Here is a 16,904-nt window from a genome sequence, read left to right as displayed (position 1 = left end):
TATATATATATATATATATATATATATATATATATATAAATATATAAATAGTGTTTAGTCTATTTGATTGACACATTTTGGACATTATTCCTCCCTCATAAATTTTGTGGAAAAATTTTCAATGCCTACTTGCTATGTGAAATAAGAAATTACCAAAGGAATTAATCAAGCTTTTCTACCTTTGTTTATATTCTTGTTACATACATTAATTATCCCACAATGTTAATGTGTCTTTGTTGATACCTTCCTAAAAGATACTTCCCAAAATTCTTTTGAAAATATTACATATCGCTAAGAAGTTACTTTTTATTGTAAAAAACATGGTGAGAATCATTTTTGCGCAGTATATAACTTTGTGCCATGAACTCCACTTTTTACCTCAAAATTATTTGTGGCAAAATATTGCTTTCAATCATGAATTTACATTTCGTTTTTTAAACTATCGTAAGAATAATTATCATATAATATTTGACTTTCTACTATAAACTTTATTTTTTTAGTAGAAAAATATTTATAATAAAAATATATAAACAAAAACTTACAAATTTCAATTTTTGTTCAATTTTTTTTTCTATAATCTAATTTACAATAGAAAATTACTTGTTATTTTAATTATATATATACTAATTTTTCAATAATTTACAATAGAAAATATATTTTGGTAAAATAAAATTTTTCATAATTTTATGGTTATCATATATCCTGTTTCACAATCAACGTGGATGAAAATATAGTACATCATTTGTTTGTGATTATAAGTGGTAACTTTCACTCAAACCTTTAACTAGTTAAGATAGTAATTAAAGCAAAATCTAAATCCAAATATGTCGATTGATTGTTTTCATAGATTAGTTTTCTCTCCATAAAGTTTTTCCTTCCGCCCTTCTAAATAAATAGTTTTGTTATGTTTAGTTGTGGTACCACCCCCTTTCCAAGTAAACAATTTCAATGAAATTTTAAAACTGATAACCTATGCACAACAATCATTAATGTTTCACTTACCAAGAACAAGTTATGCTATTATTCACCTAATTACATGTAAATTTCACAATCATCTCATAATTAGAGTGAAGAAAAAAATCATTTTCTTTTCTGTTATTCTTTTTTAATATGTAGTTAGCTAATGTTTTAATCAATGGTTCATGATCAATGTGATCTTTATATAATATGCTTCTATTTAGGCTTGTTTTTTGTTTTAAGGTCATTCTTATCTTTAAACTTAAGTCTTAAAATATAATAAAATAACATAAAAAATAAAGTTCTATTTAAACCGAAGTCAAATTAAATTTTATTTAGCTTTAAGATAAATTTAAAAAAATCTTATTTGAGAAATTGAGGCTTACAACATCAATTTCCCTTTTTACCAATAATTTTCTTATTAAGAAATGAGGTGCTTTAGAGAGTTACTAGTTTCCTTATTCTTAAGAGAAATTTCATAAGAAGAACTAATGATATGATTCATGAAGAAATAAATAAAATCAAAATCAGATTTTGGAGAGCCTTACGTTAGTCAATAAAGACATCCTCTTTCAAATTGGACAATGTAGGAGATGCCAACTTAGGTTTCACTAGGAATGTAGTAGCAAATTCCACAAAGACAAAATTCCAATTGAAACTCACAAAAAGAGAATTATTTGAAAATTTGAAGGTGGATGCATCAAGAAAGATATATAATTACAAACAAAAAAAAAAAATGATCTCTCATGGTTCCAAGTTGCAGTCTCTTATGTAAAATGGTGCATGAATCAGTTTCTTTCCTCATTGGCCCCACAGGAACTAGTCAATTTTTGAGAGGTTGAGTGTCAGATGTCATTCATTGTCATAATTAGAGTTGAAAAAAGATGATAAGATTTGTCATACAATGACTAAGAAATTTTGCTACTCCACTTGCTTTGCATTGGTAGAAGGTCTATCCATAGATGTCCAGACATAAATATGACTTAAAGTAGAGATGGCAACATGCTACTAACAGAATTGATTGATACCTAATAGTCTGTGGAGAAAGGTGTATAGATAAAAGATAAAACCTATTTAACTAGCTTGGAGGTTCATAAATTCATAAGTAACGGTTATATTATATACTTTTACCAAATATGAGTTTTTTTTTTCTTTGTTATTTTTCCCCCTTTAAATTTCAGATTTGATTTTAATAAATTTTTGGATTTTCTTTTGAGATCAACTTTAGTTATGTCAGTTCTTTGAAAAAAAAATACAAAAACCTTCCATCATGCTTTGAAATGAAATTTCCACCCTAAATCCCCATTAAATAACATATAATTGTCTTAGGTGGAGAGCATAAAAGACTATTAAATTGGTTCAATCTATTTAGTAGCAACAAAATATCAAAGCAAAACCCTAAAACATGCATCTTCCAACAATTTAACAATTTGTAATAATTATCGTCTATAAAAGGGAGTTTTTTTTTTTTTTGCTAAAATGGGAAAGAAGGGAATTCAAGTTCAAGAGTAGTCATTTTAATTACTTAGGAAATTCCTATTTTAATCCAATATTTAGTAACAATGTCTAAAACATGTACTTAATATAATAAAAAAATACATACACACATACTTAAGACGATTATTTTCAGTAATTCTAATTCTTCACCTATTAAATAGGATAAGAACTTGCAAGACCTCCTCCTTTCATAAGCATGTGGGTATGTCTAGTAATTAGATAGCTCCTCGTGCTTGACTAGCTACAGAACATTATATATAGAAAAATCAAACATTGTGGACAAGTTGATGCACCTAGTCACCCTCATACTTCAATGCTAACTATAATAGTTAATGCTATAAAAAAATCAAACATTGTGGACAAGTTGATGCACCTAGTCACCCTCATACTTCAATGCTAACTATAATAGTTAATGCTATAGAAAAATCAAACATTGTGGGCAAGTTGAGTTGATGTACCCATTCACCCTCATAATTTAATACTAACTATGATATTCAATGCTATAGAAAAATCAAACACTGGGAGAAAGTTGATCAAAGCATTTAACAACCAATTAAGAACTATAGAGTGGTGTTTTGAATCTTAACTTCCACTAATGAGCCCCAATGCCCTAAACACAACCTAGCTAATAGAACATTTAGCTTAATTGATTTTGAACTTGTGATTCAAACTTGTATTTTCCCATGTTTAACCATCATCCAAGTGCAAGGAGAAGCAAAAGGTGGACTGGTCAAGCTGCAACTTCAACAAGTTCTTCACAAATCGGGTCCAAATATGGAAAAATGATGTTTGATGATCCAATGATGTTTGAGCCCTCTAGAGAAAGTAGGAGGGGAAAAACACGGATTAGTGCACTCAGGAATATTAGTTAGGCTTATTATGGTAACCATGTATTAGTTTATATTAAGGTGAGACACATTTTTGCCTCTCTTTAAAAGTAATATTCACCACTAGCCATGGCATAATTCCTCATGCTATGGCAAATATGGACCCATTTGAGCTCTCGCACCGGGTCCTAGCCATAATTCCTTATGCTATAGCCCAAATAGCTTTGCATTGGACCTAGAATTGCTTCCTCAACCCAATTGGGCTCTGATGTTGGGTCTCAAACGTGCTAGGCTAGGCTAAATCTGAGCCAGCCTATGGGTCGACATGAAATAATCACTATATTCATGTTGGACATATTTCTTATATTTAATTATAATATCAGTCCTAGTGGTATCAACTTAAAGAAAATAATTTCATGAGAAAGAAGCATGTTGGAAAATAAAATTATATCCACATTTAAGGAAATAAAATATCATGCCTTTGTCCTAGGGAAAGCACTCAAGTATTATGATCAACTAAAAATGCACCTGAAGTGTTGCACTCAAGCTCCAGAAGAGCTTAAGCACACTTAAAATAGAGGACTTTGTCAAAGTCCAAACTTTACAGATTATATTGATTAAGCATTTTATGGTAGTGCTTTGTTTCAATGAAGAATTCTGGCAGCCTTTTGTTTCAACTTTCTGTTTCGGTGTCTTGATATTGCTGGCATTGTTTGTATCAACTTTCTGCTTAGGTGTCTCTCATCTTAAGAGTAGTTTTGAATTTTCTAGTAAAAGCCCTATTCTCTTTATGCTTGCTTCATTCTTTTCGATGTTTTAAATGAACAAAAAATAGAAAGAGAAGCTTGTGTTATGCTAGTGAAAGCTTTGATTGATCAGGTGAACTTTAGAGCTTGTTTTCACGAACTAGATGTTGTGGAGACAAACTAGATGTTTTTAACTTTTTTTGTTTTAATTTTATAAAAAAAATTATAAATTCAATTTATATAATAATAATTAAATTTAATTCAAATCTTTTTAAAAATGAAAATAGTTTTGTAATTACAAATAAATTAAAAAAAATGAATAGTTTATAGTAGAACATAAATAGTAATATTATAATAAAATCATAAGTTATATATTTTTATTAAAAAATACATTATTTTAATATATGTTAGAAGCATAAGGATATTAATCATGTTCGTAAATTTTAAAAAAAAATACTTGTTTGGATAAGTTGTTTTTCAAAATATATCTATATTTTTTGTTTTGATTTTATGAAACATTGTAAATTTAATTTATATAATGTTAATTAAATTTAATTAAAAAATCTTATTAAAAATTTAAATAATTTTGTGATTACAAATAAATTAAAAATGAATAGCTATTAGTAGAATATAAATGGTAATATTTTGATAAAATCATAAGTTATATTTTTTTTATTAAGAAATATACTATTTTAATTTATGTTAGAAACATAAGGATATTTACATCTTTGTAAAAAAAAATTTGTTAAAAAAAATAAACATAATTTTAAAATAATTATCATTAATAATATTTCATTTAAAATGAATAACAAATAAAGTTTAACTTTTTTTTAACATGTAAATAAACCAAGTTTTTTTTTTTTATTATATGTACACATTTAATACTCAATTATGAATATAATATTCTATAAGATTTTGATTGAATTTGCAATTAATTGGTCTGGTTTTTAAATTTCAAGTTATTCTTAAAAATCAAAAGATTCATTAAAATATTTAAATTATTAATTATGTCTTACTTAATTTATAATCTATTTACCTAGTAATATATATATATAGTAGTTTGTATAGGAGAAATAGTAAAGTCATAACTCATAATATATCACTTTTGAAATTCATTTTTCTAATAGAAAAATTTATAAAAATATAATAGTATGCAGAAAAGAATTAATAAAGTAATTGTGAAACAATTTTAATCTATAAATTTCTAGTATTAATGAATTTAGTATTTGAGTTTTAAATTATTTTTAAAAAATATTAGATTTATCCATGATTCCAACACATTAAATTTTATTTAATTTAAAGTTTATCATCAAAGTTCAACCGTATACTAAGATTAACTAAAGCAACAACCCCACTTCACCACTTTACCACATGAGCTAAGATGAAAAAACATGTCTCAAACGCTTCACGTTAGGGAGATGTAAGAACAAAGAAAAAAGGAAAAAAGATAAAAAGACTTGGAGATAATCTTTAAAATATAGCATGCTAGAATCTAGCAATGATTGATATATTCCTCATGTTATGGCATATATAGACCCATTTGAGCTCTCCCTAACCATTTAATCTTAGTTTAGGGGTAGCCCAGATAGGTTTGTGTTGACCCTAAAGTTGCCTCCTCGGCCAAATTGAGCTCTGATGATGCTAGGCCTCAAACGTGCTGGGCTAGCCCAAATCCAAGCTAGCTAGCCTTGCCCTGCCAACTAGCCCATGGGTCTGCTGGGCCTTTAAGGACCAAATACTGCATATTAATTCTAGAGACCCTGTCTTTAAAAACTGAAAATCTAGTCTGCAAATGGAGTCCTTTCAAGAAAGGCAAAACCTAAAAGTAAGAAAGCAAGAAGCAATTGAAAAATTGTTATTGTTTCATTGGGTTCCAAAATGCCTTCTAAGGGGACAAGCCCAAAAACTAGTCCATGATCCTAACTCGGCCTAAGTTGTGTATGGATATGGACCGGCCTAAGTTGTGGCTTACCACTAGGCTTGACCCATGAGCCTATTGTTGGGGTTGATCCTTTGAGAGGCATTTTGGAATCGAATGAAATAGCCTAGTTGTGTATGGGCTGATCACTAGGCTTAACCCATGATTTTTTATCTTTTAAAATTAGATTTTTTTATTTTTTTTATTTTTTTTTTGTTATTCAAAGTGATTAACATGAAATATTTTGAAAATAAATATTTTAGAGATACAATGAATATGGGAAATAAATTTACTATCCAAAATATAAGTAGATTCCATTTTTCTTCATAAGATTGTGAAATTCGATATTATCATAAATCAAAGCCCTCCAATAAGACTTTGACTACTATATTGTCATAAATCATATATCATATGGTCCATTATACATGTGCTGACTTCAAACAATGGCCTACCGAGTGAATTTCTCAACAATAAATGGATATTAGCCCTTGCCTTGGAAGACTTTGACTCTTTACAGTAATACATGAGATAGAGGAAGAATATATGAAATTTTCAATTATGGATTTTCATGGAAAAGTGGGTGATATATTTCAAGAAGGTGACAAATAATTTTTTTGGTTGTCTTGTTTCCTCAAGTAGTAAGAAAAAGCCAAATATCATGCATCACCATCTTATGAATGTTAAACAAATATAGAGTGATGAAATTATATAAATTAAGGTCATATTTAATTGATGGTTTACACTATGATAAAATATTAATTTGTATTTCATATATACATATATATATATATATATATATATATATATATATAATTTTATTTTGTATTATAATATAAATATGCTTTTATTTTTCTTCTTTTTGGAATAAAAAATTTTATTTTTTAAAATTAGATTTTATTTTTTATTATTCAAAGTGATTAAAATGAAATTTTTTTAAAAGAAACTAATATTTAAGAAATGCAATGGATATGAGAAATAAATTTATTATCTAAAAGGTATGTATATTGCATGTTTTTTGTGAGATTATTAAATCTCATATAAAGGGATATGATAAATAAAATGAATAATCATTTATCTTATCTATTTTTCAACCAAACGTAAAATAAAGTTGATATGATCTTAAGAGCATAGCATATATATTAGATAAAGTAAACAAAAAATAATAAAAAATAAAAAGGTTATTACAATTTGCAAATAAAACTAAAATGTAAATCAATTATTTTGAAGAATATAAATGCCCATTACTACATCAACAACCCTTGTACATGGATCAAAATTCTTAGCTGATCCCTTTCAAGCATCATATTCCTTCAATAATTCTAATAAGGTTGACTTTGTTGACATTGGCCACTACATTGTCATGAATCGTATGGCCACTACATTGTCATGAATCATATGGTCCATTATGCATGTGTCAATTTCAAACAATGGCCTACCAATGAATTTTGTTAGTAAAAAATTGATAGCATCATATTCGTTCAATAATTCTAATAAGGCTGACTTTGTTGACATTGGCCACTACATTGTCATGAATCATATGGCCACTACATTGTCATGAATCATATGGTCCATTATGCATGTGTCGATTTCAAACAATGGCCTACCAATGAATTTTCTTAGCAATAAATTGATATTTTTTCTTGCCTTGAAGACTTTTGACTTCTTTGCATTGAGAATTATGACTAAGGGAAGGATCTATGAACTTTTCAAATATGGATTTTAGTGGAAAAGTGGGTAATATATATATTTCAAGAAGGTGACAAATAATTTTTATTTCACTTGCCAAAAACAAGTTTGGCTAATATTCAATGTTTACAAGTTAATTTCACAATCATCTCATAATTAGAGTGAAAAAAAATTCTTATCTATTATTATTTACAAATGTGTAGTTAGCAAATGTTGTAACTAATGATGGTTCATGATCAATGGGATGTTTGTACAATAAACTACTTTTTAAGCTCAATTTTGAATTAAGGTGTCTTTTAACTTAAGTCTTAAAATATAATAAAAGATTTAATAAAATTAAGTTCTATTTAAACTTAAGTCAAACTACAATTTATTTAGTTTTAAGATAAATTAAACAAATCTCATTTGAGAAATTAAGGCTTACAACTTCAATTTTCCTTTTTTTTACCATTAATTTTCCTACTAAGTAATGAGATGCTCTAGAGAGCTCATTGTTTCCTTATTCTTAAGAGAAAATTCATAAGAAAAACTAATCATATGATTCATGAAGAAGTTAATAAAAATCAAAATAAGATTTTGGACAGCCTTACATTAGTTAATTAAAGACATCTTTTTCTAAATTGGAAAATGCAAGAGATACAAAGTCAGGTTTCACTAGAAATGTAAAAGCAAATTCCACAATGATAGAATACCAATTGAAACTCAGAAAAAGAAAGTTTTTTAAAAATCACTTGAATAAATTATTTTAATTACTTTAAAGATGGGCACGTAGAGAAAGATATACAATTACAAACAAAAAATGATCTTTCATGGGTCCAAGTTGCAGTCTCTCACCTAAAACATGATACATACATGAGTTTCTTTCTTCATTGGCCCCACTGGGACCAACCAACAAGGACACCCTCCTTTCACAATCATGTGGCCATGCATGTCTCGTGAAAATGGAGTAGTTCAATTTGTAATTAAATAGCTCACCATGCTTGACTACTAAATAGCTAAAAAACATTAGATATAGAAAAATCAAATATTATGGACAAGTTAACGTACCCAGTTAGCCTCATATTTTACTACTGAGTATAACCGCCAATGCTATAGAAAAATCAAGCACAGTGGATAAGTTTATGTAAAAAAATTTAACATTGTTTTCGACTTTCAATTGGTTTTATACCTTTTTCACCCTTCTTTCTATGTATCTCGCATTTTCATTGTCTAAGACTATGTTTTTGTAAGAGTTAACCTTCATTCGTATTATTTGAAAGGGTCATTCATTAGCTTCATTAGAGGATATATACCATACTCTTTAATTAATGTTTAATTCCTTGAATATAATTTAAAATAAGGGTTAATTTCATTCTCCTAATGTTTAGGTTAAATACACATAGCTATCATTGGTTAAGTACTTTTCTTTCCCTTTTCATCGACTATTTTCTCTTAATTACCTTCCATTTGATTTAAAATAAGGAAGATACTTAATAAAGTTTTAAACTCATGGTACCTAGGTGTGTTTAACTCAAATCTCAAGGGAGGTGAGTGAAATTAAATAACCATATAAAAAAGACAACATAATTAAAATTCTTAAAATATAAAAAAAAAATATGCAAAAGAGTCAAATGGAGAAGTCTTGGAGTAAAATTTTGGAAATCGCAACTCATATTGGAAATTTCAATACCTCCACAGAGGTACTGGAATGCATTTCAACAAATGCCTAAACCTTGTGGACCTTTGGTATGTTTCCAATATTGTATTGGATTGATATCGACATGCATCAGATTGTATCTTCATGTACATGTATCGAAGTTTTGCTCCTTGTATCGAAATTGTATCTCAATGTATCACTATGTATCAAAATGGTATCACAAGGTATCAAAATTCATTTCGATAATCCTTCAAAATTTTTGTATTTTTGGAATGCTTTTGTAGGGAAATTTCGGTACCTTCAATGTATTGAAATGGTATCAAAATTTAGTTATTGCACCGAAATCCATTTCGATAAACTCCTAAACTTATTGGATCTTAAAGCAATTTCAATCAATGATTTCAATACCTATACAGTGGTATCAAAATGCATTTCTTGTATCAAAATGATATCCTGGTATTAAATTTGTGTATTACCCGATATTAAAATTCATTTTAATAACACCTGAAACTCATTATATCCCGATTAACTCTACTTCCTTGTATCGAAGTGGTGTTGAAACCCATTCTTATATATTGAAATTCCTCTTTTTCCTTGCATTATTCACTAGATGTAAACATTAGTCTTCAATTTGGAGTTTAGCATATATTTAAATTAAAATATAATGATTTGAACTCAAAAGTTATTCAAAAACTCATTTTTATATATGGAAAAATACTGATTTCAAATGCTAATCAGATAACAACTCGAAAGGACTTCCTCCTTTCACAAGCATGTGGGCATGTCTTGTTAAAGTGAAGTAGCTAAGTTTTTAATTAAACATGTTGCCATGCTTGACTAACTACAAAACATTATATATATATATATATATATATATGATTGACATTAGTTTGATCACTTTACATGTTCCCAACATTCATATAGAGGAAGCTATTATTACAATTGTGGAAAGATTGAGCTTAATTCCTTGCAATCCTTTTCGTGCAGAGCAAGAGGCTCTACCTTAGGAATGACTAGCACCAAAGTGGCCCCATCATCATACATAGTGCAAACCAACTTGAAAGATCTAATTTTATAGGCTCCATCAAGAAGGTTTAAGACCCATTAGTAATCAAAATCAATTAACTAATTTTGGAATTTGGAGATGTGGATTAAAAAACTTCTCTAATAGTGCTTAACTTTTTAATTTGGTGGCTTTTATGTCAGTGAAGCAAGACAAACCAAAAAATTAATTAATTTATATATCCTTATTTTGAAATTCATTATCTATATATGTTGTGAGATAAATCCAATAATGTTGTAGTAATATCCTTTTCTATCTCAATTTGCATGTTGGGAGATCTTTGCAAGTCACAAAGTAGAAAATCACATGGGAACAAGCCTAGCTATGAAAATTCCTCCATGTCTCATTTTCTCCTTTCCATCATGCACAACTATAGTTTGCAAGATTTTCCCTTTTTTCTCAACTCCTCCTGACCTTGATCCTCAACCACCTTGATATTGAAGCTCCATCCAAGAATGATGCTTATCTAACTTTAGAGCCAGTCTCTTTGGAGAACAAGTGTATTCCACTGTTTTTATTTTTTGAAATCCAACTACAAAATCTTTTTTCCTAGAAGGCCTAATTAAGTTAGTGCAAGGAAAGGAAAAATTGATGTGTCAACCACAACTCTTCAAATTTAACAAAATTTGAGCCTCAAAAGTGCCCTATTTTACAAACATGAATTTCAAATGTAGCAATAAATAAAAAGATTACATTACAATTCTTTATTACAACATGATTATTCCCTAAATTACACACATATAATCGACAATTTTTTATTCTATTTCTGATATGACTGTCAACCCTGGTTGGACAGATGTTTTGCGTCTTTTAACACTTGTGCTTGTTTGTCCCATAGATGCAAAAGGATTAGGAGGCATGACTAAATTGTCTTCTTCTCTTTCCAACATTCTAACCACAACCTTCATCGAAGGGCGATTTGATAGATACCATTGAATACACCAAAGTCCTATGATACTTAGCTTCTTTGCTATTTTAGTATCATTTTCTTCCTCAATTCGGATGTGTACCTCTTGCTCTTGATCCAAATGATTATAGAGCCATTCCGGGAAGTATGCTTGACTAATGTTTTCTACCATAAAATCAATATTCTTCCTTCCTCCTACCATTTCAAGCAATAACATACCAAAACTATAAACATTTGACTTATAAGACACACTCCCAAAATTTCTGGATAACATTTCTGGTGCAATATAGCCCATGGTCCCCCTTGCTGTTGTCATAGATACTGTGCTTTGCTCCTTAGAACATAATTTGGCCAAACCAAAATCAGAGATCTTCGGATTAAAGTTGTGATCAAGCAAAATATTATGAGGTTTGATATCAAAATGGAGGATTCTTTGATCACAACCTTGGTGAAGATACTCAATTCCTTTAGCTATGCCTATAGCAATATCATGAAGCTTACACCAACCAAGTGAACGATTGTTACCAAATGTTGAAAATATGAACTTTTCTAATGAGTCATTTGGTAAGAATTCACAAATTAAAGCTCGTTTATATCCATCTGCACAAAACCCGACCAAACGAACCACATTAACATGATGAATAGTACCCATTGTTCTCACTTCATTAATGAACTCTTCCCCATTCCCTTTGAAATCATTAAGAATCTTTACTGCAACAAAAACTTCATTTGAGAGTCTTCCTTTATAAACAGTCCCGTAACCTCCTTGACCTAATTTGTCCTTGAAATTGTTTGTGATCTTCTTAATATCAGCATAAGAATACCTTGAGGGCTTGAGAGCTTTATAATCTTCTAAAAACCTTTGAATATTTATTTTATGCTCTCTTTTTAATTTATTGGAGCGATAGACAATAAAGATTATAAATATTCCCAACGAGAGGTGAAGGAAACCAAGGATTACTTCTGCAAGTAGGAAAAATGGTTATTTGTAAGCAAATGAAAAAAGAAGAAACAAATTAAGAATCATAATGTCACCCTCATCGTGACAAAAAGATGAATATATATAGGTGAATAGAAAATCACCTGTAAGGACCATTTTATAATCTATCGGAGCACCTGTAAAAGATGATAAACTCATTAGCTTATATTTTTTTTTAATTAATAAAATCACAATAGATTGTATGATGATCATGAGGTAACATTAATTTTTGTTGGTGTTTTTGGATTTTAGCCTTAGGCTTTGCAATCCTTTATGGAGGTTCAATTGTTTTAGCCAAGCCTAATTGTTGTAGCTAGCTTGTAGTGAATAAATAATACCAAATATGGTACAAACAGAGCATACATAAGAAATACCAAATAAAATATCCTTTGCATATGGTAGATCTATAACAAGCATAATCCCTAAAACAAGTCTATTAAAATCATAGTAGGAGATATGAACGGGCTTGAAAGGCGAAAATGATGAAGAAGCAGGGTTTATTACCTTTTTCTGGTTTATCAATGCATTCGATTTCGGGTTCTGTGCTATTACTCTTCTTCCGCTGACACTTCTTTCCTTTTGCTTCACAATTTCCGCACATTGGGATTGACCAGTTCATAGAAATATGGTTTTCCCCATAAAATATATAATGTGGGAGTGTAGCCTTGAAAACCTTCCGGCAAGAGGATAAGTTGGTGAAATAGAGAGAAGAGCTGGACTCAATGGCATAAACTGGGTCACTTGAGAGAAAACTGCAAGGGATAGACTTAAGCCCATATGACTTTGCTTTATTTTCTGAACAACTGAAAAAGGAGAAGCTCCTTAAGTAGGACTCCGTGAACTGGAAGGGAGAGGCAGATAAATTAAAGTTTTGAAACTTCCTGCGATGGCAATAATCGGGTCGGCCTATAATTTCCTGAGAAGTGTAATTTATCTTCTCCACGGAGAGTTTTAATGAATATGGGGGCTCTAGTATGGTCTGCTTATTTTCTGAGCATGATAACTCAAACTCCGGATATCCACAGTGGTCTGACTGGTGTTTTAGCCGGAACGGAAACCGGATGACTGGGCCATGGTGACTGCACCTTGACGCCTTGCACTCTTCATCTTGGCTCCTTCCATTAATCTCTGCAAACAATCCCATAAACAAGAAGAAGAAGAATAAAGAGATGCCCATTTTTAAGCGACTGCTTATCTCTATAGTTTTAATCTGCCCTGCTTCTCACCTACTTTATATATATGTAACTAGATTTGAAAATTTTGTACAAAGGGAGAAGAACTTTGTTTGTTTGGGAAGCAGGTGCTTTTAGGGGATACAAAAAAGATGGAGGACTGCTACAATAAAAGTTTAGTTTTATCTCAGAATTTAAAATTTACTTGAACAAATTGTAGAAAATTGGTCTATCAGTATTTACTAACAGGCCGTATGAGTAAAGAAAGAAGGTAAGTGATAAAAATGATACTTCTTTATCCTTTTCCCATCGTTGAAACCTAAAAATTATGTAATATTTAAAACATAAACAATTCGAATATTTAATAGAGTGATTCTAAATAATGGGAAGCTCACAGTTGGCTGGATGATAGTGTGGTCCATGTTGAAGGAAGAGTAATATGTTGAAGAAAGCTGCAATTAAAACAGAGTATTTCACTCTCTCTGGAACTCACAACCCAAAACAGAGCATCTCTCTCTCTCTCTCAAAGTTGATAATGTTAAGGGAGGCACAACTCGTGGGAGTAGGCCTCATGACAGTAGTCATCCATGCCTGCTTCCTTTCAGTTTGTGTTGCTAAGCATCACAAGTACCAGAGATGCAGCCCCTCTTCCTGCGGAGATCTGAGGAACATTTCCTACCCTTTTCGATTACAAGACGATCCCCCCAGCTGCGGTTACCCTGAGTATGAATTGATTTGTGAAAACAATCGTACTATGATAAACCTGTACGGAGGGAAATACTTAGTTACCCAGATCAACTACCATAATTATACAATTCGGGTAGTGGATCCTGGGCGAAAGAAGGACAACTGTTTGATCCCCAGTCCTCTTCATTCCATTGGTGCATATTACACTGAGTATAACTATGAATCCCCATATTATTGGCCTTTTAAATGGAGAGCTGTTTATTCTCCTTCACCTTCTGAACCAATATCCTATACAATAGTTTTGATGAACTGTGAGCAGTCAAACACCCACGATAACTATATTCCTATAATTCCATGCAACACTACAGGCTATTCCTCTTCCTCATCACCAACATACGCTTATGCAGTAGTCGGATACAATGTGTTCCTGGGAGATATTCCGTATTCATGCACCATCGGCACATATATGATTATTCAACCATTGAAGGCACTTCCAGAGCCCAGCAACCTTTCAATGTCAGATTTGCAAGATTACCTGCTTCTGGGGCTTCAGCTTTCATTTTTGTCTCACTTCTGCGACCACCAATGCGAAATGGAAGGGCTATATTGCCGCTATGAACATTTCTTTGGGAATGCCGGCTTTAAATGCCAGGAGTCAAGGAACGAATATAGTCCGGACACTTCAGAGAAAAATTGTGAGTAAAGAAATTATAAGATAACCATCTTATAATCTTATAGTGCCTGCTTTCATACTTGATCTTTGGAGTTGGGATTACAGTGCATGCTTTCATGGAAATGTGATTTTATACTAACCATCTTCCTTGAAGAAGTGATCTTCAATTTTTATCCCTAATTTCGCTGGTTTGGTTTAATCTTGCAGGGCTTTGGAAGCTTAAAACCAATGATTTATTGCTTCCCTTCATTAGTAAGGCTTCAATTAGAAGTTTCTTTCAAATAAAATCTTTATTTTTGTCATTTTTCCTAATTTTTTACAAATCAAACTTTCATTGTTAACAGGGGGGTTACTTTCTCCCTACACCTTAAAATTCCAAGGTAAGGTTGCTACTTGCAATTATTATTTTCTCATGAGAATAAGACAAAAGATTTATTTAGAGTTCTTTCATCTTAATAAATCTCTCCATTTCTTGCTTCTCAAAAAAATTAAAATTCAAGTGATCAAGGTGATTACTACTCAAAAAGTGTTATTTTGTAGCTTGTAATTAACTCTTTTAAACACTTTTGAGTAGTAGTTATTGCCTTTTAACTCAATTGGCATGTTAAGGACCCTTGCAATTGGCATGTTAAGGACCCTTGCAATCAATTATAATCAAATTGTGTAAGTTTTGGTGTTTTTGTTAGTAATTTGATCACCAAAGCAATCCAAGATTGAGGAGAGTTATTTGGAATCCATGGCAAAGCAATGAGGAGCTCAAATTCATGAAGAACCAAGATTTGGAGCTCCATAGCCCTTTGCCAAAGTCGTTCAAAGTATGCAAGGAAAGAACAACGGAGAGAGGAAAAACAGAGTGAAGAAAATAGAGGACAGCAGCTGCAGTCTTCTTTTACACTTTTGGAGCACTTCCTGAAGTCCATTTTCTATATGCTATATACCATTTCAAAGCTCAGGAAGTCAACAATCCAATGCTTCAAACGGTTCACAATTCGGAGTTGAAATGAAGGAGTTACAGCCATTGGAAGCCAATCACTCCAAGCTGAAGGAAGAATTTTGCACGGCTGCGAAATCACCCTTTTGCTGCGAAATGATTTCGCAGCCGTTTTAAACAGTTGCACGCACGGCTGTGGAATTTCTCCTGAAGCTTCCCAACCGACATTTTGAGATATTTTTCTTTAGATTTTTGTTGTTTAAATCCCCAAACTCTCCTTGTAACCCACCAATTATAGGATTCCTTAGTTATTAAGTTTGGAAAAGGGGTGAATAACCTCAGATATTTTGTTTTGTAATTTTCTTTATATATAGCTCTCGGGAGCTTATTCTCGGGAGGACGGATCCTTTGTACAAATTTGCAAGGAAGAAAAATACAGAGCACTTGCTCTGCTTTTCATATATATTTTTGTTTTCTCATTCTTTTTCTTTCTAGCCAATCAAACTCTGAGGATTTTTTCCTTAAAGGATGAGAGGCTAGGCTCTTCGTCTCTTGGAGCTAAGGTAACCGGGTAAGTTTCCACATGCATAAATTGGAAGTTTTGTTGTTTTAGTTTTTAATGAAGAGAAAGAGTGACCCGTTAATGGTTTTTATCTTTTTAGTTAACTTAAAACGCCTTTAAATCACCTGGACCAACACTTGGTAAGGCAAGTGATCTTCGTCCATGGAGATTCACTAGTTTACCCCTTGCGAGCCTCTGGGAGGTGACTTGAAGGTAGGATTTTCTAGAATTGCCAACACTTGGTAAGCTTTTGGACTCCAAGGAGACATCCATTAGTTATCTCTTGCGAGCTTTTGACGGGTAATCCAAGGTTAAAGATCACCTTGAATGGCAAGTGCTAGGTGAGAGGCACGAGCCATTGCAAGTTGCATCAGTGAGAGGGATTTAGTGTTTGAACCCATTAAAGGGAAGCATCTGTATAACACCGATTGGAGAAGGAACTATATGTTAATTCTCTAAGGCGAGGAAAAGAAACAAGTGACCAGAACTCCCTTTTTGTTTGAGGAATCTGAGCCTAGTGATCTGAAACTCCAAGAAACACTTTTCTTTGTAATTAAAATCAATTACTATTTTTGGTTAGCTTAAAACCAATCTTTGTTCAAACGTCTTTATGTTTTCTTTTAAAGCTAACCTTGAAATGAAAAGGCACCAATTCATCTTTGA

General features: G+C 31.1%; 2 protein-coding genes across 2 annotated transcripts; one reads left to right on the top strand and one right to left on the bottom strand.

Annotated features, from left to right (window-relative positions):
- Positions 1-11,085: 11,085 nt before the first annotated feature.
- On the bottom strand, positions 11,086-13,393 carry LOC117933412 (rust resistance kinase Lr10-like). The gene is made up of 2 exons (XM_034854772.1): positions 12,721-13,393; positions 11,086-12,200 (listed from the first exon to the last, which is right to left on the bottom strand). Exons 1-2 carry the CDS (start codon positions 13,391-13,393, stop codon positions 11,086-11,088), a joined length of 1,788 nt encoding a protein of 595 aa, XP_034710663.1.
- Positions 13,394-13,827: 434 nt separating this feature from the next.
- On the top strand, positions 13,828-14,778 carry LOC117933411. Its single transcript, XM_034854770.1, has one exon. The coding sequence runs from the start codon at positions 13,828-13,830 to the stop codon at positions 14,776-14,778; it is 951 nt and encodes a 316-aa protein (XP_034710661.1).
- Positions 14,779-16,904: the final 2,126 nt, after the last annotated feature.

The sequence above is a fragment of the Vitis riparia genome, chromosome 16 (genome assembly GCF_004353265.1).
Source record: "Vitis riparia cultivar Riparia Gloire de Montpellier isolate 1030 chromosome 16, EGFV_Vit.rip_1.0, whole genome shotgun sequence".
Lineage (NCBI taxonomy): Eukaryota > Viridiplantae > Streptophyta > Magnoliopsida > Vitales > Vitaceae > Vitis > Vitis riparia.
The sequence above is the reverse complement of the archived record's forward strand: the minus strand, read 5'-3'. Positions and strand labels throughout refer to the sequence as shown.